Source organism: Amia ocellicauda, chromosome 8, assembly GCF_036373705.1.
Source record: "Amia ocellicauda isolate fAmiCal2 chromosome 8, fAmiCal2.hap1, whole genome shotgun sequence".
In the NCBI taxonomy this organism is placed as follows: domain Eukaryota; kingdom Metazoa; phylum Chordata; class Actinopteri; order Amiiformes; family Amiidae; genus Amia; species Amia ocellicauda.
In genome coordinates this window covers 26,039,682-26,066,537 of record NC_089857.1, presented here as the reverse complement: position 1 = coordinate 26,066,537, position 26,856 = coordinate 26,039,682, and the positions used below count along the sequence as shown (strand labels likewise).

Below are 26,856 nucleotides of genomic sequence, written 5' to 3'. Positions count from 1 at the left end.
AATTACAAGCATTGAATAAGTCTGCTAAATTAATATTGAATAATTTGAAGGAGAAAATAAAACATTACTATTAGAATGAGTTTTACAAACCAGAAATAAAAAATAAAATGTTGAAAATTGAATTAGAGCTAATTTCTGAAATGGGAATCTGAGGAAACAGTAAAATGTGGTGAAGATATGAATACATAGATAACCAGATACTCCAGGAAATTAAAAGTGTGGTCATTTGGTAGCTGTGATTTCCACAATGAAGAGTTTTTGAAATCCCCAGATATAAGATCCCTAAATACAAGGTGTAGGTAAGAAATGAACTATTGATCAGTTCAATCTGGCTTTGGGAACAGTTCTTCTGAACCTGTACCGGTGTAGATTGGACTTCAATAGGAGGAAGTGACACAATAAAGACATATATGAGCCGTGCAGGCGGACAGTCTTAGTGCCCACGCAGGCTCTTCATTGGGGAAATCATTGACTGAACACATTTTTTTGAAAATTTGTTTTCCTGAGGTACCTGAGAATTATTATTGAAATCAATTAAAATTCTTATTTTCTAAAGATATTTTGTTAGGTAAATATCTTAGTCCATTAACTCAAATAATGGAGCGAAATGTGTATAAATAGTAATAATACAAATTGATCAAATGAACTGAATTGTCTAGTAAGAAATTAGGAAAAGGAGAAAGAACAGCTGTTAGGATACAGAACAATGTTTGAAGAGGGTCTGAGCGATGCTGATGAAGGTTTGAGGACGTTGACAAGGGGTTTAAGAGTTAATAAGGCTTGGGAAGCTGGAAAAAGGGAGTTTGATATGTGTGAAAGACAGGTGCTGCCACTTTCAGCATGAGAGTTGTGATGGTGATCAAATAGAATATGAGGGAAAATAAGGAAGTTACTGAAGGTATAACAATGTAAATTAAATAAATAATTGAATGAGAGATAGGTTAAAGCCTAAAGTCATGAAACTGTATGGAAATAGCCCTTTCACAAACAGAAATATCCTATCAATCAGAAAGGGGGGGCAGTGAAAGTGTCTGAGCTCAGCTTCCCCACTGAGAGAGAGAGATAAGAGAGCTGACTTGTAACGAAATACAAGTGTACTACTACAAACCAAACATTGTCAACAAACAGTAATGTCCTGGGAAATCGAGAATAGCTACATTACTAATGCTAATAATATTGATGTTGATACAGATTAATAGATAAATAACTACTATTATCTTTCTTCACAGGAACCAGCAGCAATGATTATCTCTCACATTTAGTCCACAGGTTCTCTACCCACATGCCACGACACATCAGTGCATATTCTCCCCTCTCACATTGGCCTCCGCTCTTAGTGCTGCGGCCCATAATCCGTCCTCATGGCCACTGATGCCAGTGTGTGTGGACGGACAGGAGGGAGGGGGATGGTGGAAGCATACGATGCTTACCATATTATTGCATACAAGCAATAAACTAACTAACTCTGCTGATTCCAACTGACAACAGGAGGGTGGCGATGTCCAGGAATAGACAGACAAAGCATTAACAATTAATTTCTCCACATGTGCTGAAAATAACAATTTTATCTTTCAGGAAAAATTGGAGAAAGGCCTGAAGAAACAGTATGGAAATAGATTAAAAGGAAACATGAATAGTCATACAATCTCTTTTATATCTAAGCGCAACTGAAGGATACAGAGTCTGGTGGGACTATGGGCATTGCATTAACTATCCTTTCCATAGTTTAGTAGAGTGACTACTGGATTGAGAGAGTTGTGCCGTTAGGCTGTGTGACTGAAATGTGAAATGATATGTGATGTTTCAATGTGATGTAAGTGGGTACACACTGAATAATGCTACTATGGTATATTGTATTATAGTATATGGGAAATGAGTAAAAATTGTATGTGATTACAAAGCATTGGCTTTGTTATGAACGAATAATACATATTTGCTCTAGTTAAAAAAGGTTTTATAGCATAACAAGTCTATTGGGCGATAGAATTGGCTTTAGATCAGTGCTAATTCAGTTCTAACTTTTGGGAAATTATTTCCGAGACGGGTTCTACACAACCTACATATTGAATTGATGCAAGCAATTGATCATTAGCACCTGTTTGGTATAATTGAATCCCTGACTTTGTGCAAGTGTACCTAGAAGAATGGATGCTGTTTTGAATGCAAAGGGTGGTCACACCAAATATTGATTTTATGTAGATTTTTCTTCTGTTCACTCACTCTGCATGTAGTTAATTGATAAATATAATCTATTAACATGTCTATTTTTGAAAGCATTCTTACTTTACAGAATTTTTTCACACCTGCCTAAAACAGGCTTGACTGTATGCCAGCCCCTGCGCCTTAATGAGCCGCACAACGTCAGGGACCCCCCTACCTCTGTCCAGGGCGCCCTTCACCATCTGCACTCGTTTCAGCCTCTCCATTTTACTCCCCCAGACAAACCAAAATATGATTCTTGTAATCAATTTACTAGTATACCATGCCTACGTAGAGAAGGATAGGGAAGAGGATGGCCTTTATGACCAGCACTTTACCAGTCATCGTCAAGGTCCTTGTGCTCCAGCCGTGGCTCTTCTTTCGTAATTTAGTTAAAGCTTCCTCCCAGCTCCGGGTGCCCGTGTTGGTCCCGTCGATCGTCATCCCCAGAACCTTGATGGCCAGCTTCACAGGGAACATGGTCGGTGGGCCCCGGACGTCAGGCCATGCCTGGGAGAGGTAGATCTCGCTCTGAGTCTTGACCTTATTGACAGCATCTGCAGAAGCCATCCAGCAGTTCTTCCACCCTGGCCACGGACTGGACGTCCTTGCTGACCACAGCTACGTTGTCCATGGAGGCCAGGGCTTTCAGTTGGTCTCCGCCAGCGCCCATGAGATGGAAACCTGTCACCCGGTCGTCCCCGCGGATCACCTGCATGAACAGCTCCAAAAAGAAAACGTACAGCAGGGCCGACAGGGGACATGGTTCGGTCAGGTGGCGGTTCACAAGGACCCCGCTGCTTAGGCTGCTGTAAATGATCTTAACCCATCTCCTCAAGCCAAGAGCGAGACCCATCCTCTCCATCACAAGCTGCAGGTATTCGTGGCCCACTCTGTCATAGGCCTTCTCCTGGTCCAGGCTGATTACGACCAGGGGAAGCCCTCTCTCGTTCGAGGTAGCCGGAGCGTAAGTGCTTTGGCCAGTATCTTGTAGTCAGTGTGCAGGAGGCTGACCGGCCACCAGTTTTTTAGATCCAGCAGAATTCAGCAGGGATCCCATCGGGACCTGGTGTCCTTCCAGAGTTAAGACTTTATCACTTGGGAGAGTTCAGTGGTGGTGATCTCTGGATCCTACTCCTCCTCCCTGTCCCCCTCCTTGCGGTACTCCAACAGGGACAGAAAGTGATGGATCAGATTTTGATCTACCACCTTTTGGTCATATAACTCCCTGTAGAAGTCCCGCACCACTGTCTCGACAGCCTCTCTGCCCTCCACCTCCTGAATATTTTAACAAGTAATCTCTTCTCTCTTTCAAATCTCCCATTATAAATCAATCAGGTCCTAGCACGGGAGAGGAAACAACACATAAGCAACAGACGTAGCCCTTTCCTGCCTGGAGACGGTACGCAAGTTACGCAATGCAACTCATCCTGCTCAAGTGGGCTAAACCCGCTTTCAAACGTTGCGGACAGGGATCGCGTACAAAGGTGGGGTGACAAGGACCAACCTAAAAGCTTCTGAGAACACTCAAAAACTCTCTTTCTGTTTTTAAACCATACAACCAGTCTCTAGAGAGACTGTCAAAAATTGCTGTCACCAGTTATATTTCAAACCGGAGCAAGCGGGGTGTTGGGTAAAGTTTTCAACTAGCAATAATCGTGCCTCGGATCAACCTCATAAGCTACGATACTGCCACTGCGCAAAGCTGACCACTGCCTGGGCAACCCGAGCCCACCCATGACAATCGCGTACTATGAAGCCGTGGCGGGGGGTATTGTTGTTGTTAACAATAATGTGGGTTTTATGATTGGCACAGCTTAGCAAACCATGGACAGCATGTGTGTCTACAACTGTGGATTGCAAAGCAGTATAAATCCACTGCATTCTGCCCTTGCTACTGTAGATGCACTGTTTGGTATATCACGGGTAATCATACGCTACCACAAGGCATGCTGGGATTGAGAACCACCACATTAATTGGAGACGCATGATGGGCACCAGCAGTATGATACGCAAGATAACAGCAATGGAGTAATCAACACCTAGCTGAACCATTCTGAAGGACCAACATTTACCAAAATAGTGAGACATGTATGGACTAAGAATAATTGTTGTTCTCATTGAATAGTTTAAAAAGTCATTTCTTGTTCTCTCTTTCAAATCTCCCATTATGAATCAATCGGACCTAAGCAAGAGATGTAGCCCTTTCCTTCCTTACATTCCTTGGTCTTGCATTTTGTTCACTAAATGTTTATTTTCCTATGAAGTGTAATTATGTTATATATCATATATTTAAGGAATTGGCATTAGACATTTGCATTAATTGTTTCAATATATGTATGCATTAATGACACAAATTGATAAGAAGGATGTTCCAGTAAGCATATTTGCTAATTAATTTAAGATTTATCACAAGGCGTTAGTAATATAATCTACTGCCAACTTCTCCTGCTTGGAGGTCCATTTATAAATCGTGTTAACGCGAAAATGGCATAACTTGAATTTGTGTATCTCGAGGAATTACTGTTCAGATATCTAAGCCATTCTATTATTGAAAATTAAAATATTGGAATAATTAAATAACAGGTGTGATATTTTCTGCAATAGTACTGTACTGCAGGAGATTCCAAATGAAAGTAAATAACCTTTGTTGGGTTGGTTTATTAAGGGTGGTTGATCAAAGGGATACAATTAACAGCTTCTGCAAGTATTAAAGTACTCATTGTACTGAATAAGAGTCCAATATTAAACATGACTTATTAGATCATTTCTAAATAGAGGATGCAACAGTCTTTGACCATCAGGTTGCTAATACAGAACACAATTAATTTTCGAATTTTAAAGACTTTATTAATTAAATTAAAATGGTACATATACACATATAAAATACATTTCTGTATTTCCTTTTCCTTCATTCCCTTTTACTTTTTTACTAGAAAAATTTAGAACAAACTAAATGTTTTTGTTAATACTGTCAATTCTAAAATGTATACACATTCAAAATGTATTAGAACATTTACATTTCGAATATTAAAATTTTGTGATTACGAATACATGATTAGAAAACAGTGATAGATATAAGAACAGAATGAAATACAAAACCTACATTCAATGCTTAAAAACTTCCCCTTTCTACTTAATTTCTTAAACATAATTACTTGTTTAATAAAAGGTGACTACATATTGTTAAAAACCCTTTCCATAAAAAAGTGCATAGATAAAAACTAATCTAAAAGGAAAAAAAAAAAAAATATATATATATATATATATAAAACCCAATAAATAAACAGTTATCCATTACACAAACCATTCTGATTATTATTGCACCCCCTGCCAGCTCCCCTCCTCCCTCAATTTTCCACAGTGAGGCTACCTCATCTGCCTCCCACCTTACCCACATCTCTCACGAAATAATATTTGGCTATGGAGACTGACAATTTACTCACCCAGTCTACTGGAACCTGGAGCCCCTTGAAGGCCACATGTTTCTGGGTTGCAATAGAGTATCTTTGCCAAAGTTTACTGTGGCCCAGTTTCTATGGGCAGGCAGAAGGTCTAATAAAACATTTCTATATGAAGTGCAAGAAGGGGTTAGAGAGTAATTAGGTGCAAAACTTCCAAGCCAATTGTTTAAATGGACCCAAAAGGCTTTTGCAAACAAACTCTGTGCAGGGGGACTCTCCTCTCCAAAACAACAACGAGGTCTGACAGCGGGGGCTGGGAGTGATACCCTATAAACAAATTCTCTAAGCAGACATTGATGTTTAGTGCTCTAGGCCAGGTCTTAGTGAGCATTAGTAAGGAAGCGAGAGGAGATACATTTCCACACTGTTCTTGTCTGGGTCAAAATACCCCGTCTACCGAAAGCAAAGCCTCCAATCTATGAGCCTTTACTTTATCAAAAGGAATGCTTTTGAGGAGGTGGCCTTGCTAACACACAATGTTGCCGCAACATTGTGGCAGCATTGTACAACATTGTGGCAACATTGTGTGTTATCTGGGGGGTCCTTAAAAACAGTCTAACTCGTAGGGTGGGGGGGCATGTGTCTGAAAATAGAGTTTCTAAACTCATCCTCATGTCCCATACCCTGAGGACCTCTCTGCCCACCCAGAAACTGCAAAAAAGGTCCAAACTCCTTCTCTGAGACTAGTTAGACAACCCTTCAAGATAAAAGAAAACAACAAACAGTGCATTTATTTCCCAATGTCTGGTACCCCCTTTCCCCCCAATTCTGGGGCTTTGTACAATATTTCCCTCCTCAACCTCTCTTGCTTCTGTCCCCATAAAAAACTGGAACATTAACCTCCTAAAAATAACGATGCACTTATGAAGGATATGGAAGATAGTGGCCAAGCAATTCAGAGTGGATAGGCATTGTAAATCATACAATTTGGCAAATATATACACAAATAAATATACCTTCCTAACTGGGAAATTTAGTCTTTTGGTAAAGGAGTTAAGGAGACAGCTTTGAAGGTCTGTGTTTTACGATAGAGGCCTGTGTTTACCAAGCACAACAGATAACACGTCCATGCTGGAAGACCCCCCACAGCTGACAAATGGGTTGCCATGCCCTGTCTCCACAGAGACTAGCAAATTCCAATTGAAGATTTATTTTGTGAAACAGACTTTCAAGGAACTTTATATAATCCATAAACCAGAACAACAAACCCAAATACAAACAAGGTGACTTAAAACTAAATTTAATGACACTTAAGTAATTCTACATCAACACCAAAACATGTACTGGCCATGTTCGGTCTTAAAAGAAAGAGCATTAGCTAAAACAGCCATTGGGCCATATACATTTCAAAATTAACATTTGGTAAAGGAATTATTCATACATCCTAATTTATCCTCCACAACTGACATGGGCACCAGACCAGCCCCCCCCCCCCCATGAATTCCAATAAATTGCAAATGTAACATTACAATAAAAAATAAAAAAACTGGCTTGTTTGGTATCAACTGTAAGGTCATGCTCTGAGGGACTTGAAAATGTAATTGATATAACTAAAACTTGAAAATATACAGAGTTAGAAACTCTAGATAAGATTCATACCTCAAATCGAAGCAGTCTGCCAGCCCTCCCCACTATTGAACGTCTGCATAACTAAATCAGTAAACCACATAGGTTTTATTTTTCATGTACTAGTAAAGAATTAGGTAAATCACAATTACATAGTATGGTATCTAAATTGTAGGAACGGGTTGTGTAATAATAATACTTGTTTGTTATTTTACATGTTTTGTGCATCAAGTCAAAACTCGAGAATTGGATAGATCTCCTCTCACTCTCACTTTTAATCTTATCCACCCTGCTTTTTCTCTCACATTTTTAATAAACCTACAGTACTGTGCAAAAGTTTTTGGCAGGTGTGAATAAATGCTGTAAAGTAAGAATGCTTTCAAAACTAGACATGTTAATAGATTATATTTATCAATTAACAAAATGCAAAGCGAGTGAACAGAAGAAAAATCTACATCAAATAAATATTTGGTGTGACCACCCTTTGCCTTCGTTGATCATCAACGTTGATTCCATTTGCAAATACAACCAATTTTCAATTAAATTTCAATGTTGAAATATGACATTTAAACAAAGTTGTTTCTAATGTAATCTAATGTATACAACATTGAAATTTAGTTGCAAATTGGTTGGATTTGCAAATGGAATCAATGTCGAATTGTCAACATTCCTTCAACATCAATTTAATCAGCAAATGCAGAAAACCACAGAAAGAGAGAGTGAGTGATGACAGATAGAGTTAATCTGGGGGGAGAAGAAAAGAAGAAGAAAATACACTTCTTGGTGTTAACTATACAAAAGTTAAGGGAAAAAAACAGTGGAGGGAAAAAAACACAGGATGAAGCTTGAATGAAAACTCCAAACATTGTTTTTTTGGCTGAAATTACTTTATTTTCATGTGTTAGAAGAAAGACAGTACCCTGCACATATTGTGTAGAAAATAACACAAAACGTGTCATAGTACTATTAACACATTTTTTGTGTAGAATTTCTACACATTACTTCTATGAGTGTATAGTAGACCACCTGAAAAACAGATTTTAAAAATGCTATCAATCTTTTTAAAACTAGTTCCATGCAAGTTATGGTTAGAGATCACTTGTATACACACCCACAGTTTTTCCAATATGTGTTTGTTATACAGGTCTCCAGTTGAATTAAAGTAGAAGTAAAAAAATAAAAATAAAATAAAAATGCACATTTTTCAAATTTCAAATATCGTCAATGGTCACTCATAAAATATTTTAATTGTATTTTAATTTGATTAATGCACACATAATACAATTTTGTTATCCTGCACTGAAATATTTTGCTAGTAAAATATTTGAGTTAAACTAGCCGTTAATTACTTATTTTAATTAACGAACATTCACATATATTTTTCCTTTAGAGGAATGTGCTTAAATTCTAATTATATACCTTCATTAATTTCTACAGTATATAGCAGTTAAACATTTAAGCAGCAAAGACCCTTTCAATAGCCTACACAAAAAATATATATATTCTTACTTGAGAAATCCTTCCTCCATACAGCCAGCTTCAGTTAAAATGGATTAGTCAAGGTTGTGAACAAAATAAGCAATACAAGATAAAGAACCTTACAGATAAAGGCAAAGGAATTACCCTAATAACAAAATAAAAAAGTGAATTAATAGAAGGCATTTTGAAACCCTTAAAGTCAAATAAATATAATATTTATATTGTTTAATGTACAATGAATATTAATACAAATATACTGTAATAAGACTTTCAGACCTATAATACCTAATAAATTTAATGTAATTCTCAAATCATAAATTATACATATTTTACATTAAGTCACTTATTAATATTAATAATTTGATTTATTGATAATCGTACATTATCCAGTGGTATAATGTTTCAGGATGTTTGATAAGATTTAGAGACATTAGGCAATAATTTGAGAAAATACTTAATTTCAGTTACACTCCAATATCCTGATTACTTATATAGTTAACTCATATGACACCTGCTCATCACTCCTACAGATAAATACTAATATTCAATGTTAAAAGTACACATATATACTAAGTGCACCAAAAATATTAGCAATACATTACTGCTTTTTACTTCATTGATTCTATAATATACAAAACAAAACGTCTCCTTAAAAATGTTTACACATTATATTTACATGTAAGACTCAGTTTGATTTGGACCTGTGAATTTAAAAAACCCTCTTCTGATTACATTAGAAACAATTATGTGCTAGGTACGGAATTTGGTTTGGGAAGAATCAGTATTCCTTATTGATTCATGCAGATCAGTAAAAGGACAAATTAAACATCTGATCAGAGCAATAGAATCACAATATTTAAAATGTATAAAACCTTCTAGTGACCTACATGTTGAAGTAAGAACAATTAGTATTACACTTTGGGCAAAGTGACAGAAAGGGACTTTCCAGCATTCCTTTATTTTATATGGCAAAATAATCAATCACCTGAATAGGGGTGACAACACTAATAGCTGGTTAATTTATGAATTAGCTGATAGACCACCCAATAAGAGAAAGAAGGATGGAAATGCAGCCACGTTCTCATGTTGGGCTCCTGCAATCCTTCAGATGGTCACAACCGATTAATCAAGAGCCATGGGGCCCTATTGGGACTTGCCTGAATCAGAAATGCTTACAGGGGCAGATAAATCATCCAGAATACCAAATATCTGATCTGGATTACAGAACCATAATGTATCTACTTGGCATGTTTGTCTTTCTTTTCTAGACCTTTAGCACTGTCTTTAATGCTGTATTATTGGAAATGTTCATTAATGAAAAATGTGAGCAATTAGTTTGTATTACAGGTTACCTTTTAGTAGCCCACTGAACTACCACACATAGTAATCCCCCCCCCACCCCGATCCCTGACCCCAGACCCCTGACTAAGTACCCCTGACTTAGATAGAAACAATGTAATATGAATAATACAAAAAGTACTAAGAAGCTTGTGTGTGTACTGATTTTATTTACTAAAGATACAATATGCGAGCATGTTTATGTTTTGATTCATAAAACTAATTCTGTGACTTTTCTGACAAGTTTTTTTTTCTGAAAATGACCACTCCAATGTAAACAATATTGTGGAGGATCCTACAGGATCTTGTACAAGATTTCTACCAGGGTTACAATGTATGAACATGAACAGCCCCCCTGTTGATGTACAAATTACTACAATTATATTCAAAATCAACATAATTCCATGAACCCATCTGATTGTAAAACAACATACACAATATAAAACCTGTCTGAGTGTAAAAATAACATATAAACTTAAAAAACAAACAAACAGCAAAACAGTAGCACTGACCACAGCAGTCACCAATGAACACTTGCATCAGTGTTCACCTGGCCATCACACCTTTTGTGCCCAAATTTAAAGCCTTGGTTACAGACAGAAGGTGCCACCAATCTCATTAGAGCAACTGTGCTTTATGGTTGTATGTACATAGTTTTTCACTATTTGGATTAGCACATTTGACCAAGTATTCTCCAGAACACTGACTTGGTAAGTGGACCTTTAACATAGATCTTTGCATACTCCTACTGTGCTAATCAGGGTGGGACAGACAATGGTTAACAAGGGGGGGTGCAGTACTGTTTTTATTGAGTAAGTATTTTACATTTACAAGGGTTAGACCAAACACATTTTATTACTTTAGATTATTAAAAAAAACGAATCTAAAATAATTTCTAAAACATTTAAAGAAGGGTGGGGGGGTTGCAGAGCAAAACACTGACCTCCCCAAACATTCTTGGGCTTTTTACAGAAACAGTCCCTTCCACATTGACCCTTGCGTTCACCATCTGTCCATGGAGGGGGGAGGTGCTCAATATGTTAATGTGAGGGCAGCAATCCCCCCTGTAACGCCATGCCACCAGCAGAGGGTTTAAATCACATTAAGGGTTTTAATAACATTAACCACATCACTCCACATCTTGCCATGAGCAAAATCACATAGCAGGCATCATCTGTGTTAGAGGTTAAAAAGACTAGGGGAGAACTGTTATTTATAGTAGTAAATCATAATGCCAGACTTGATTAAATAAGGTGATGCATCCCAGTCTGTCTTTCAAGTATCACTGTTTTTAAGTTAACTTGATCTTTCTAGAAAGCTGTTAACAGGGTTCTGGCAAGATTTGTGTAGAAACTGAGATATAAAAACTACTTTCCACAAAACAGTCTCTTGTCAATTTAAGCCTGTCCTTTCCCAGCCCCTCAGGAAACCCCCTTCCCAGCTGTTAAAGTGGAGAGTTACAGTTCACCAAGTTCTCATTGGACACTTTTGCTCCTCCTCTCAAACCACACAAGTTTTCCCAACTTGAAACAAGACATCGCCCAGTGAAGCTGGAGCTGTGGAGCTGCTTTCACATCGGGGAACATGTTTAAGATCTCCTCTCGAATGAAGTCCCCTTGCTGGGCTTGGAGGAAACATCCTGCCAGCGCCTTCAACTCCTTAGTTAACTTCTACCGGTCCAGCGGTAAGTACAAATATAAATCCGTTATAATTATTACTGTGAATAAAAAACATTTTAAATCCCTGAACTATAATCGAATTAATAATATTGAATATGCATTTGTTGCGTGTTGTTCTTTAAAAGAATTGTGGTCAAATAATAGTGATACATTTTGTATTGCTATATTGTTTTGTAATCATACCGTATGATATATCAGTCGAGTAATAAAGAACTAAAACGTGGCCTTGTTATTAGACGGCGTTTAACGGTGCGCTGGTGTTTTTGAGTGAAAGTCATAATCGCTCCTTGTTTGATAACGTCTATGCTGGTTATGATTATATGTATCTGTGTCAATGTATCTGTCCGCTGTGAAGGATCAAATTATATAAAAAGCCGTGCATACCCGCTGAGCTGGTTTAGGATTGCTGTTACAAAGGGATGGACACTTATCCAACCAATCTATTTTAGTTTTTATTTCTAATACATTTTGTACACATTTCTAGAACATTTTAAAGTGATAGAAATGAACCTGATTAAAGACTATCATTCTGGAAATGGGGCAAGGAAGAATCCTTAAATACCTGGAAAATTGGAGAATTTAAAATCCCATAAATGGTTTGCCACCTCCAGGAGAAGGACATTCATTCCAAGTCTTTTTAATTGATTGCAATTATGTTTTGGTCTGTGTTTTTAAATGTTTGTGAACGTTGCATTGATTGTTTTATTTTATTTTTTTCCATTTGATTGTTTCTTTTGTACTGTTTGATTGTTAGGATGTACATTTTTAGGATTTCAGTGGTTGAAACTTTTTTTTTATGTAACTGAAAAAATGCATACAGTACACAGATTTGTCTGCTCTAGGTGCCTAGGAGGAACTCGAGGAGTTTGATAAGTACATTAAGTCCATAGATTTTTCTAGTAGTAGTCCAATGTTTCAGAGTAGCAATCCAGTGTTTGCACAACCCCTAATTAAGATTTCCCTGTAAAGACTGAAAATGTAAAGATAATTTAATCAACAGTTACGCAGGTGATTCTCTACATGTACACGATATATGAAGTAGGCTGTTTTAAAGATAATTTAACTTTAATGACATCCTTCTTTTCATAGGTGCATTATGTGAGCAGTCTGTAATAAATAACTCACCACCAAATATCTTGGAAATGCCTCCATGTAGCTTTAAACCTAAGGAGTATAAGGTTGGTATCTAAAATAACTTTAATGTCGAATCAAGTGATGGTATATACTGCTAAGCATCAACCATTTAATCAAAGTTTAACCTGTACTGATTTAATTCAATGAATGTCTGGAATTTTTATAAAAAATACTAACATGAAAATGACTCCAAACCTGGGGTATATCAATATTTTTTGCATTCTGTTTTTTTTATTTTTAAAGCAGACAGGACTACACCAAAAACTGTATTTTGCATGAATTGTTTATATTAGAGGTCTAATGGTACAAGATCTGGTTGGTCAAGACAGATGGAACAGGTATGGTGATAAATCCAGATTATGCTGAACTGGTTGAAAAATCGCACAGTTAAAAGACAATTGCATACTACTATTTTTTGATTTCTGGGAGGAGCATTCTGAGGTGATTACAAAATGCACGTCGTTCCCGCTGAAAAATGCAGAACAGATTTAAATTCAAATACAAATGATCACTTCAGAAAGGGTTATTCTATTCCATACAATCCTGAGAAAAATAGTATGTGAGTGCCGATGAATTCATATAAATTACATACATTTTAAAATGTCCATCATACCAGTCAGTCTCATGCCATACCCCTCCAAGAAATCCAAATTGTCCACCCCATGTTGTTAGGAGCACTGAACTTCCTAACACTTCAGTGATGATTTTGTCTTCCATTTTCCATGTCTAAGTACTGCCTGCATGGTGTTGGTGATATCCCCTTTTCTTGCAGGAGATGTCTAGAGAACGAATGATGGAGATACGGAATCTCAATTGCAGTCCAATGATCAATAAGGTTACCTATTACAAGAGCCCTTTATATGTCCACCAAGGCTATATGCAGTGGCTATGGGATACAAGCGGCCAGCGATACCTTGACCTATTTGCAGGTGTAGCCACAGTCAGCGTTGGACACTGTCACCCGTAAGGTCTTTGGTTATTAACTCTATGAGTAGAGATATATACCTTTTTAATCAGTTCCATTTGCAATGGATGTGTTTAATTTGTTCACTGTCATTTCCACCACCATGTTATTTTTTCTCCTATAATACCTGCTTACAAATGTTAGATTCAAGTGGAATCAATATAATGGAGGGTTCCCCACAGCTCTATTCAGGCCATGCGGTCCACCTGAAACTTTTTGGAAGTGAGAAATTAAAGTAAAAAATTAGAGAACCATTAATCCCACTCTAACTGTGACTAATTAATTTTCTAAGAAAACATATGTTAGAGGAAAACCTGTAAAAGGACACCTTAAATAATAACTGAAAAACAAATCGGGAACATATTCATTGCCTATGTAACTGAAAAGTGACATGGTTTAGCTCTACAGTCAGACTTTTTAGTATCATGGGGTGGGAAAAAACATTGAACATGATTTATTTATAAGAATCTTTGTGAGTAAATGTTTCTGTGAAGTAGGGAAAAAGATCAATGACAATACATATTTCTTTGGTGTTTGTATGTTTATAAAACTATTGAAAAGACTCTTTGTGAGCCTCTGTGAAGTGTATTATAATTGTGTTTTACACATTACTCATCAGGAAGGTGAGAGCTGCAGCCGAGAGACAAATGGGACATCTTTGGCACACAACGCACATCTATGTGCATTCTCCAATCCACGAGTATTCAGAAAAACTTGCAGCCCTTTTCCCAGATCCACTGAAGGTACATAATGTGCTCTGCATAATAAAGTCTCTGATAAAACATGTTTAAGGATTTGAATAGACCTATCAATAGTATGTAATGCTTACCTGTCAGTAAATTTAGATTATAAAATATGATTCCATTACTTTCCAAAAAGGGCAATTCGAAATTATTTATTAATGTTACAGAAAGGGAAGGCAAGGTAAGAGAAAAAGTGTGAGTGGGAGAAAGTGGTGCAGGGAACTAGTACATATTTTTGAGAAATGCTCTTAACATTACTGGACAGAGGTAAAATATTACACAGTAAATAAGTATATTGTTAAATATATCTAAATCCACTTTGTTGTTCCGGTTGTAAGCAAGAATGAAACAACAGTGTGAAGATCTTCCTCTGTGTGTTATTTGCTGTAACTCTGATTCCAAACTTACCCTTTCAATTAAGACTCAGGGTTGGGAACCACTGCTCTAAGGGGACAAGTGGACCCAAACCATGCCAGTAAAATGCCCCCACAGCATAACAGAGCCTCCGGACCCTATCACTGTAGGGGTCAAGCAGTCAGGCCTGTACCGTTCTCTTGGTGTCCCACACATGCACTCGCCCACTTGTTGAGAACACTAGCCAGTTGAGCGTCTGTGTCACTGAAGCTCCTGCCATTATTGCCTCAATAATGACCGATCTTTCAAAGTCACTTAGATCGTTTCCTCTTGCCATCTTGATCCAAAATCGAGGTCAACTGGGCCTGTTCAGCATTTGTATACATGCCACAGAGCATGATAGGATGTTAACTGCTTAATTGTATCATGCAGTACACCTGTTTGGAGGTATCTGCATTCGTTATGTTCCTCCACTCATTTATTCAGGTTTCTCCTTTAATTTGTCACCCACCTTTGTGTGTGTGTATATATGTGTGTTAGTGTTTGCTTAGCGATGATGTGACAATGCTTTGTTAAAAGTAACTAAGTAATTTTTACTCCGAGTACTTTGTAAACCAGTACTTTTACTTCTACTTGAGTAAAATTTAATCAAAGTAACAGTACTTGAGTAGGATTTTTCAGTACTCTTTCCACCAGTACGATCTTCTAAATGTTTATTTACTTATTTATTTGTAAGTAATTTAATTCTTGACAGGTTTTCACAACTATCACACACACAGGTGAAACAATAACAGAAACTTTGAACTTTAAAGGAGATTATAATGGTCAATTATTTGCCATCTGTATGCACACTCAACCACTTTTGTGACTCTGGTGTGTATTTGCTGTCAGTAAGGTCACCATTTATTCCAAACTCCCCCTGTAAATCAGTTTTTGAACTGCTATTCAGATACAGCCACTTTCTTGATGTAATATAAATAAACTATCCACATAACTTGTACTAGTTTATGATTATGAACCTTTATTTTATCAGTTTGCAGAGGATGTGCTTGTAGGCAGAGCAAGTAACTTTTACCCCTAAAGGGAATCCATCGCCATAATCCGGAAGCCACCAGGTAGAAGAATCAGGTATATTATAGGGTAATAGGACAGTATGAGAAAGTTAATACTGATGGGAGTGATAATGAAACTTTAATATACTGCACAAATTAATTTGGGGGCCAGTTCATGAAGCTGCCTTTAAAAAGTTAGGTTTAGCTCAAATTCTCAAAATTGACAATACAGTTAAAGTTGTGTGAGTTTGTTAAATCTAGCCATGTTTATTGCATATGAATTGATCATTTAATTGTGCTTATTTGGGTGAGCAGCAACACTGCCAGGTAAATCTAGTATTATTGTCCACGGTACAGTATAGTGATGTTTCACAATAAAAAGAAAAAATAAGAAGCAGAATATTTAAGTTAAATGCATACATGAACAACAAACTACATAATCTACATTAGTGAAACAGTGTGGTGGTGGTGTTCTAACTATTTCTCACATGAGAGACTGCAATATCTGGTGGCCACTAAGAGGTTAGTGTTCTCGGGAATGATTGTTTTACCAAATAATGATTAGTTGCATTTTTAAAGACAAATAAATGGGCATGATGAATTTACACATCTATAATATGAGCAGAAGACAAATACATGATAGAGGACAGGTCTAAGAGTGTTAAGTTGTGTGTAGTGTTTATTGGTTTGGCCTGAATCCCGTTTTATTATATATACTACTGAAGTTTCTAATTAGTCATGATATTATGGGGGGAATGAAAAGGGCAAAGTTTCTGTTGTGATTCCTTTTTATGTTTCATTCTTTATTCCTCTAATAAATATGTTTGATCAAAAAGTTGTTGATTATTCAGGTGAGAGAGACATACACTAGCAGTAAAAGTTTGGGCACTTTTGGAGAAAGGGGAGTCACCAAATTTTCCGATGCCTGTAAGAAACTGTGCCCCTTGGAAAAAATGGTGACCCCTTCCTTATTGAGAGCAAATACACACCAGAGTCACAAAAAGTGGTTGAATATGCAGGTTGGAGGGGGACACACTAGCAGTAAAAGTCTGGGCATTTTTGGAAAACACCTGCTTGATTTACAGGGGGGTCACCAAATTTTGCGAGGCCTGTAAGAAACTGTGCCCCTTGGAAAAAATGGTGAGCCCTTCCTTAGTGACAGCAACAGAGTCACAAAAGTGGTTGAGTGTGCATTCAGATGGAAAATAATTGACCCTTATAATCTCCTTTAAAGTTCAGTTTCTGTTATTGCTTCACCTGTGTGTGTGATAGTTGTGAAAAGCTGTCAGGAATTAAATTACTTACAAATAAATAAGTAAATAAAAATGTAGAAGATCGTACTGCATTTATGTCGCTGAAGTATGATGTCTGCATACGTTTACAAGTGGTATAATTTGTGTAGTAATAAGAAATGAATATAAACAAGTGTGTCTCAATGCATTTGTTGTGGTCTGTGAAAAATACATGTACCTCGTACAATACTTAATTTAATTACCTACATGAATCTGTTGCGTTAGGTTTTCTTTTTTAATTGGCAGATACCCTTAACCGGGGTGACTTACATTAAATGTATATTTTACAATAAAAGCAGATCAAATAGAGATTAACTTCAGTACTAAGAAGTGCAACTTTCGTTCGATAACCTATAGTAAGAATACATATACAGGTATATATATTTATAAAAAATTAAATTACCAAAAAAATTGCAAATCCAACACGAGACAGAAATGTAAATTAATCTAATTTCTACTGTGAGATTGCTCAGAATATCTCAACCAGTGTAGGAAAACAATTGAAATCCTATTTGTCTCCCCAGGTTGTTTACTTTACAAACAGTGGTTCTGAGTCTAATGACCTTGCTATGCTCATGGCACGGCTGCACACAGGAAACTTTGACATCATGACCTTAAGGTAACTCGAGCCCTGCCATGTGGAGTTTAAGATTCCTTGCATTCTCCATTTGAAAATTGAAAGTGACTTTGTTATAATAAATATTATTTTTTAAATTTTTAATATGGCAGCATTACATCCACTGTAACTGTTCATTCATAGTTTTGTATCATTATAACCCCATTACCTAGGGAAATTCTTAAACCTGAGAACTTAAGTGGCAACTGTTAAATGTTTACTAAACGTTATTACAGTCTGGCTAAGGTGTAATTTTGTTTACCCAGACCTAAAGGAGGAAAGATTAAATTACAAATAGTGTACTGTTTTGTGTGGCAAGAACTGAAATGATTTTGAATCTTTGAATTCACTTTTGGATTTCAGAGTTCAGTATCTGACCATACCCCCAGAGTAGATATGCTGCTTGTTAAGAAAAGTGATTGTTAGGAGCTCCACGTATTCATGTGTTCAGCCTTTGAAATGTATTTTATTGTAGGTATCTCTTTTCAAGTGTATCTAATTATGGCTAGATTCAGTGCCTATCATTATATAGGAAATGTGTTCCATGTGTGTCTCAATGTGTATCATATATGTACAGTCACTGTGCACATGTGTTTTAGCAATCTGTAGTGTGTATTGTGTCTGTATCAGCAGAATAATCCACTATTTTTTTCTGAAGGGGGTCATACCATGGTGGAAGTCCACAAGCAATGGGTCTAACATCACAATCACCCTATAAGTACCCCATCCCCTCTGGACTCGGCTGCTGCACTGTAAGTACTATCAGTGCATGTGCTTAGCATTGTATGAAGGCAGTTCAGTAGCCCCTTAGCCTTATTGTGGTAGGGCAGCTTATTTGCACTTAATTGAGTGCAGGGCTGGAGTGCTGTCTCCTGTGGTCTGATTGGCTGATTGATCGAATCAGTTTTCTTTAGGTTATTGGGAGATTTGTAAGTTGGTGTGACCAGTCCTTTCTTCAGCTCAACATTTCTAAAACTAAAGAAATGTTCATTGATTTAGTTGTGTTAATTAAAGGAAATTAATGAGTTTTAGTGTGGACAAGACTGTGATGAAACTGTTTAATTCTTTCTTTCTTGAGTCTGTTCTGACCTTTTCGATGATTTGCTGGTTTGGTAACATAAGTGTCAAGAACAAAAATAAGCTTGAGAACATTGTGAAGCTGTGTCACAAGATAACTGGTGTCTCTTTCCACAATCTTCAGATTTGAATCGAGTGAGGGTCACTCAGAAGGCACAGGCTAGTTTATCAGACCCGTAGCACCCTCTTCATGCTCCCATCAGGGCACAGGTTTAGCTTTCCTAGGTGTGGAAATAATAGGTTCAGGAAATCATTTGTCCCTTCAGATATTGAGTTTATGAATAATAAACTCAGCTGAGTTACATGTATTGTGTGTCTTTGGTTACCTGTATCGATTGATTGGCCCTTTTCGATCAGATTGTATTTATGATTTAAGGTGGTAATGCTGAAAGTGATTTATCAGTTTGTATTTCTTGTATTGTCCTGGTATGTTTCAAGTGATTGAACGTGTATGGTTTATTTTGTTTTTAAAAGGTGTTTTAATGTTCTTAATGTTTTTTATTGCTTACTGTCTTCAAAACAAATGAAATTGAAGACATATTCTATTGTATTCTATCTAGTCAGACACCTAGGGAACACCACTAGTCCCATTAAAGGACTGGAATATTATTAATCCTGTAGTTTAGATTAATATCATTTCCCGCCTCCCCCTTCCCCCCCCCTCAAGTTTCAGTTTGTCTTACAACAATATTTTGAATTTGCAATGTAAAATAAATAATGTGTTCTCTTGAGGGTTCCAGGTCCTGTACATTAAGGGGGTATGTGGATACTTCCTGCTGAGGATGGTGCTCATTTTTCATTAATTTTGGCCCTCTGGGTTATTTACTGCAGACAGTGTCCACCTAACCTGACACTCCCTGGTCTTTAGGCAGAAATGAAAAAAAAACTTTAAATTATGTAATTTTTCTTGCTTTTCACCCCAGACTATATGTCCTGATGTTTTCCGAGGTCCTTGGGGTGGAAGCCACTGCCGAGATTCTCCTGTCCAGACCATTCGAGATTGTAACTGCTCCCCAGGTACATGCGTGACTAAGTGCAATGTACAAATGTACAAAGTGCAATGTCTTTCAATGATTTACAGTATTCTGAGAAAATCGAATTCCACAGAATTCCAAAAATTCTTGCATTTCACTGTAACTTAACTCTGTGAAATATTAATAACATTTAAAAGTTTTTTTTGGATTGAAGGTTTGCTCCCAAAACAATAACAATAAATATATACATGATCACATAGATCACAATTGCAAGAAACTCGCAGTTAGTATGGCGCGCTGTACTAAGTTGCATACTAGGTAATACGGTACTATCTCAGGATCATCCCCAACTGCGTACTAAAATTAGTACCCATTGCAGTGAAAAAAGAGGCGGAGGAAAGTTGGAGACTAGCTGATCCCCAGCTTTAGTGTGGTACTAAGGATTAGGTTTGTTGTTATGCTATCAAACAGGAAGTGAAGTCAGTGAAGAGGGCCAAGCCACGAAAATATATTTATGGCACATCCCTGCCCGGGCACGGTATACATTACAATATACTATATTGGCATATACTAATACTAAGTCGACTATAGCCTACATACAATACAACATATATACCATCATATTATATTGCATTACAATTCCAGCTGGGTAATAATTCATGTAGAGCTTTCAGTTTCATGATATTCGCAGTTATTTAACAATACTGTATTTAATAAAACCTTTCAACTGACAATTTGTACAATGGTTATCATTTATTTTATTATAATTTTTTTGCTGTGGTGTCAGTCATATTTGCCAGCATTTGCCACTATTCATAAATTACAAATATGTTGTCAATGTCAAAAACTAAAACGTACGAGCTGTGTACAAACCACGGGTTCATCTCCAGATAGTATGCTGCTTTCAGTTCGTTGCAATTGACACATCAAATATATTTGATCATGTTCTATTAGAAAGCACTTCTGTATTTAAATCAAGTTAAGACTGATGTGAACAAAATATGAAATGTTTAAAAAATATGAAGATTTTGCTCTTGTAAACTGTGTTCTAGATTCGTGAATGTGTAGGGGGACTTTACCCATGATTAAGCACCTTTGGGATTAGCATTTGTCCATTTCTAGCTTCATCTCCATTAATGTAGAGAGGCATATATTAATGGAGTGGGCTGCATTCAGAGTGGTGAGTGCTGCTGTTTTACAAAAGACCATTTGATTCAGGTGTATAACAGTAGATCAGTACTCAGGCAAAGCACTTCTCTGTGATTTTCTGAGGAAGTGTTAGTTCGCCATTCACCTCTGCAGCTTTGATTTGAGAATCAATGTGAAAGTGAATTCAGTCTGCTGTAACTGTAAATCCAGAATATTTCTAAACATAGGCACTGTAGTACTTCCATGTATTATACTTACCAGCTACACTCTTTATTTTCATCGACTGATGCATGGTCTGTGGTAAAATTAAAATTTGTCTGCAAAGCTCAATAAATAATTAAAAAAATATCAATACTAATTTATTTTACTTTAGTAAAAACTTCATGTAAATGTGTTTGAAGTAATGGATAAATGAGTATTATTCCAAGCAGGTACTTTCTATCTCCATGAACACTTCTCTTCAATAACAGGCTGTTGCAATGCAAACGACATGTATATTGAGCAGCTGAAAGACGTTCTCAACACCAGTGTCCCTGAACGGATCGCTGGGCTTTTCACAGAGCCCATCCAGGTATGAACACCCTGCCCTAAAATGATTATCCAAGCCTCCTTTACTGTTAAGAATCCAGTGTGACATTTTTCACAAACAGCTAACAGGCTTGACAAAAATACATGATACAGGTCTATGTACTGTTACATAATTGTTTTAATACATACTTGTTTAAATTATGCCTGTACACCTTCTTTCATACTTCATCGCCTTGGTTAGTGAGACCTTATGCTAGTGCAGCCAATGATCAGAATTGCTCTATTCTGGCAGGGGGTTGGTGGCGCTGTGCAGTATCCAAAGGACTTCCTGAAGCAGGCCTACAACCTCATCAGGGAAAAAGGAGGGGTCTGCATTGCTGATGAGGTCAGATGTGTGGCTTTGAATACTTGGCAGCAAGATCAGGGTGGGCGACCACTGCTTCATAGTTGTTGAAGTTGTTGTTTATTACAATTGTTAAATGGTATTTGGAATAATGATGGTCCTGTATACTTTCACAATATACCTTTTAAAACCAATTATTGAATAGCCTTTAACAGGTTTTAACTGTTTGATGAAATGTTCCGTATAGTTTAGAATAGATTAAGTAGAGAGCTGCAGCTGCAGTGCAATTCTATGCATTCAATTATCTTTACACCTCTTGCATGGGGACAGTATCAGCATGCGTCTTATTTGCCTTTCTAGGTTCAGACAGGATTTGGCCGTACAGGAAGTGACTTCTGGGGATTTACAGCTCATGATGTTGTTCCAGATATTGTTACCTTGGCAAAGGGCATTGCAAATGGATTCCCTATGGGAGCTGTTGTTACCACACCAGGTGAGACAAAAAAATAAATATAATAATAATAATAATAATAATATTTTTTTTAAAAGATCTTCACACCGCAAAGCCAAAGAGTGACCTAAAAGACATTTGAGATGATCATGCAAAACATGTTTGTTTTATGAACAGAAATACAGGCATGAATCTGAGCTAGCAAGAATATTCTATGAACCGTGTGAACAGTGCGGCCATGTGACCATCCTCAGTGCTCTGCATTGTCCAGACTCTTTTTTTTGTACATATCTATTGTTCTGGGATTGTGGGGATATACATACTTGCTTTTAAAGGCGTGAAGGTTTTATCGCCTAACCAATTTTCTGTCACTTACAAATCATGTTATTCACTGTAATAAACAGGGAGCAGAAGACATATGGATTGAAGGTCCGACTGTAATTTTACTGTTGTAGATATTCATTTACCCTTTTGTTTTTTCTTTTTACTGCTCTTGCTGAATTTCAGAGATTGCCAGGTCATTTGCTAAAGGGTTACACTTCAACACCTTTGGAGGGAGTCCACTTGCCTGTGCGATTGCATCTTCAGTGCTTGATGTTAGTTTGTAATTTTTTGGAATTATTGTTTTTTATTTTGAAAAGTAATCCTGATGGCTGTTTCTGTTTTTATAAAGCACAACCTCAATGGCTGTGGTTACACGCTGGTGAAAACTCATGACAGTAAAGGTAGTGTCATGACTACTTTGAAGGTGGTGTGGCTGGAGTGAAATTATAGAGTGTTTTGGTTAATACTGTATTAATTTAACAGTCCCTGCTTTGGACCTTGATTTGTTGTTTAATGTGGATACACAATGATATTAAACTATTTAAAACTGTAACCAGACATAGCCATCTTAAATAAGTCATCACAGCCAACATGTTCCCATCTGACAGCAGCAGATGCCCAGGTCCCACATTTTGTAGCAATACACATAGCAGTACTGATAGCACTTCACTGTGGATTACACCTCATATTTCCATCTCATAGAAACAGCCTGTATCACTGAAAAGTACATATTTTTACATTTCAATATAAAATCTATCAATAAGGGGTTTCAAAATAGGCATTTTAAATAGGTAACAGTCTCTGCCATACTTGGGTTCTTAAAAATAATAGTTTTTTTGTTGTTGTTTTAGACTATTGAACAGGATAAGACACAGCAAAACAGTGCAACCCTTGGCACGTATTTCCTAACTGAACTGGCTCACCTAAGGGATAAATATGAGATCATTGGTGATGTACGTGGAAAGGGACTACAGATTGGGGTGGAAATGGTTAAGGACAAAGTAAGTAACGAATCAGTTTATATATTGGCTTTCATTTCACTCCTGTTATACTCCTAGCTTCAACTTTCTCTGCTGATATTGTATTGATCCAATCTGAAAACATAAATTGGTCATAGGAAAGTTTAGTGCATTAGATTAAAATACAACAAAAACATCTTTCAGTTGAGTTTCATTAGCGACAATAATTTTCCAAATGAAACAATTTCCACACTTTAGTTCTGCAATGATGAAAGAGCACTCATTGGATTTGGCAATTCATTTATTTTCGTCTATTTCTTTAACTCTTCTAGTTATCGGATACACACTTTAGAAATATGTGTGTGCTCACTGAACTATTTGGATATTTTGTCCAATTTTGATCAATTTAAATGCATTTCTAAAACAAAAGTATGGTTTGATGCACTTCTATTTCATAATTCAATTGGAACAGACTGGGAAGCATTAATGTATTTTATATATATTTGAATGTATGAAAACCTTGAAATCACTTGTTGCCAAACAGTTTGATGAGAGCTTTGAAATGTCCTTAAAAGTTTAAGAAAGAAAAAAACACTCCCATTTAATATCAAAGTGCTTTCATATCCAGATAGGTTGGTGGTGCTCTGGATGTATTGCCGCTAGAGATGCTCTCCTCAGGGAATGCAAATTCGATAGTACGTGTGCAATGCACTCTGTAATCATCAATAATAGTTAATAATGTCAATAATGACAGACATGACTTTCTGCAGGTAAGCCGTGACCCCCTGCCTGTAGCAGAGGTGAACCAGATTTTTGAAGACTGCAAAGAAATGGGCCTATTGATTGGAAAAGGGGGACTTTATGGACAGGTAGGATAATTTGTTTCTTCCAAACTAATTAAGGGTAGTTTAGAAATGTCACACACTGGAGCATTTAAGAAAGATTTGGGCCCAATTTTCCAAAGCTTGTAAAGGATTAAGTAACCAGTAAGGGCAGTACATATGTTTATTACAGTTACAGGACCGAACGTACAGCTTATATATACTTATAAGCCTGTGTGCTGTAGCTTAATTTGAAAAACTGGAGAATACGAAGAATTGTATTAAAACAGCTGGTCTTCCTCAGGAGTAAATTATTTACTGGCTTTGGAAATCAGGCCCCAATGAGACAAATCACCTGTGATGAAAATCGTTAAGGTAATTAAATAGTCCCCCCAGAAATCTGTGAAAATATTTCTTAAATTCTGCAATTTAAAAAGGTGTTTTCTGCGGAGTTCTGTACCAGTGATTAAGATCAGAAAAAAAATGTTTTGTGTAATGAAATGAACAATTAAAAGGCATAAACTGAGACGATGACTGCTTAAATTTGTATACAATTTTCAAGTTTCAAGTCTAAAGTCTCAAAATAAACATGAAAATATATGATTGCCACTTTGAATGACAATCATTGATGACAAATCAATATGAAAATCAAATAGAATTGAATAATCAGATTTTAAAATGCAGTCAAATTAACTGTAAATGCATAAACATTACTTTTAGATGGCATTACTGTAAATTAAAAACTTTAAATATAATAAAAGCTATACATTTGTTAACATATTAACGTTAGGTAGCTGTGCACATGCGTACACAGGGCACGCTATCTACCTTTTCTCGCTCTTCAGAAGACAGTTTTATGTATGGTTGTTGCCAAAGTCCTGTGGCGTTTTAAAATTAGTTTGGGCTGGGAGTAACCAGCGCTACAGAACCATCCTTGTGAAGATCTATGTGCTCCCGTGCCTTCTGTTTAGCTGATACATTTCCAACTTTACTTTTTGAACCAACACTATCTTTCAGTTTTAAACCCGCCTCTATGGATAACTGATCGTGTTGGCAAAGTTAAGCTATTTAGATTTGTCCCTCCTATGACAATAATAGCAGATCAAACAATAGAAAAATGCATGATGGAGATCATTTAGAAAAGGTGAATTAAATGGAAAATAGGTACTACTTACTTTATGTAATGTTATTGACAACTAGTGGTTATATATGGTACCACATTTTTAATTTTCCTGGTCTATCATTCAAAAAGTGGCTTATTCTTCACGAGGCAGAGAATTCTGCATAAGAAGGCAAATTCTGCAGCAAATTTCACGATCGCAAAATTGCAGATTTCTGGACTAATTAGTTAATAAAGTAAACAAAATACCTGGATTTCCACATATGATATATGTTTAAGTTTTGTGCTGTGATGCACAGTATGGATTTTATCTTTTCCACTTACTAGCAGGTGATCGTGGCATGCCTCCTCCCCTCCTCACATCCCTTTTCCCATTGCAGACATTCCGGATAAAGCCCCCTATGTGCATCACTAAAGAAGATGTTGACTTTGCGCTGTCAGTCTTCAGCCATGCCGTGCAAAAGCAAATGGAGAGAAGATAGTGGTATTCGGGCAAGTCTTATCATCTCATATTAAGAAGGAAGAGTTAGCCCATACATTACATAGAAGAGATGTACTGTATGAATTGTGTAACTCAAGGCTCACATCTCTTATCTACCACACCTTCAAAGGTTCTCGGGGGGGGGGGGGGGATTTCAGAATTAATTTATAACGAAATGTCATACACAAACTAATCTGAATAAAATAGGAACTTGATTGATTTTAATCTTGTTGAAGTACAAGGCCTTCTGCCATTTAACCAAATATGAAGCACATTTACAATAACAATTTATTTGTATATTATACTGCTAGTTATATACAGTGTTGCAATGTTACCATTGATGGAGGGATCAACAACCATGCTCCTGAAAATCTTACAGGCAGCTTTAAATTGTCAATGAGTGGGTACCTGAAAAACAGGTATTCATTTGGAAATGAAATCGGTCTGATTCAGTCATAGCTTAGCTGCATTAAGGACCAGAGTTATAGGATTTAGCTTTCCAGGACCAGAGTAACAGACCATACATTTATGGAAATTACTAGACTTTGACAAAATGGAAATTGTCAATGTCTTGGATTAGGAATTTACTTTTGACATGTGTATTGTCTGGAATTAATCTGAGCCATAGTTTTCCAACTAATGTAGTCTTCCTACTGTGTTTTTCTACCATATACAAAACCATGTATAAAGATGTATAAATAACTACTTGTAATAAAATTAATCCTCCACATTACACTTTGGTGATTTAT

At 36.7% G+C, this 26,856-nt stretch overlaps 1 protein-coding gene and 1 non-coding gene across 2 annotated transcripts; one reads left to right on the top strand and one right to left on the bottom strand.

Annotated features, from left to right (window-relative positions):
• Positions 1-3,764: 3,764 nt before the first annotated feature.
• Positions 3,765-3,906, bottom strand: LOC136757798 (U4 spliceosomal RNA). The gene has a single exon (XR_010819618.1). It is a non-coding gene; the product is annotated as a U4 spliceosomal RNA (small nuclear RNA).
• A 7,665-nt stretch (positions 3,907-11,571) lies between these two features.
• On the top strand, positions 11,572-26,840 carry agxt2 (alanine--glyoxylate aminotransferase 2). The gene is made up of 14 exons (XM_066710828.1): positions 11,572-11,730; positions 12,815-12,903; positions 13,632-13,822; positions 14,443-14,566; positions 17,789-17,883; positions 18,539-18,632; positions 19,881-19,974; positions 21,551-21,651; positions 21,901-21,993; positions 22,312-22,444; positions 22,910-22,998; positions 23,578-23,727; positions 24,456-24,554; positions 26,007-26,840. The coding sequence occupies exons 1-14, from the start codon at positions 11,631-11,633 to the stop codon at positions 26,106-26,108; spliced, it is 1,554 nt and encodes a 517-aa protein (XP_066566925.1). The 5' UTR covers positions 11,572-11,630; the 3' UTR covers positions 26,109-26,840.
• The last annotated feature ends 16 nt before the right edge of the window (positions 26,841-26,856 follow it).

What these genes read in the sequence shown, in the direction of transcription:
- agxt2 (XM_066710828.1), top strand. Translation starts at nt 11,631, where the DNA reads ATGTTTAAGATCTCCTCTCGAATGAAGTCCCCTTGCTGGGCTTGGAGG. An exon ending in TTAAACCTAAGGAGTATAAG is followed by an intron (nt 12,904 to 13,631) that starts GTTGGTATCTAA and finishes CTTTTCTTGCAG; the next exon opens with GAGATGTCTAGAGAACGAAT. An exon ending in TGGAAATGGTTAAGGACAAA is followed by an intron (nt 23,728 to 24,455) that starts GTAAGTAACGAA and finishes GACTTTCTGCAG; the next exon opens with GTAAGCCGTGACCCCCTGCC.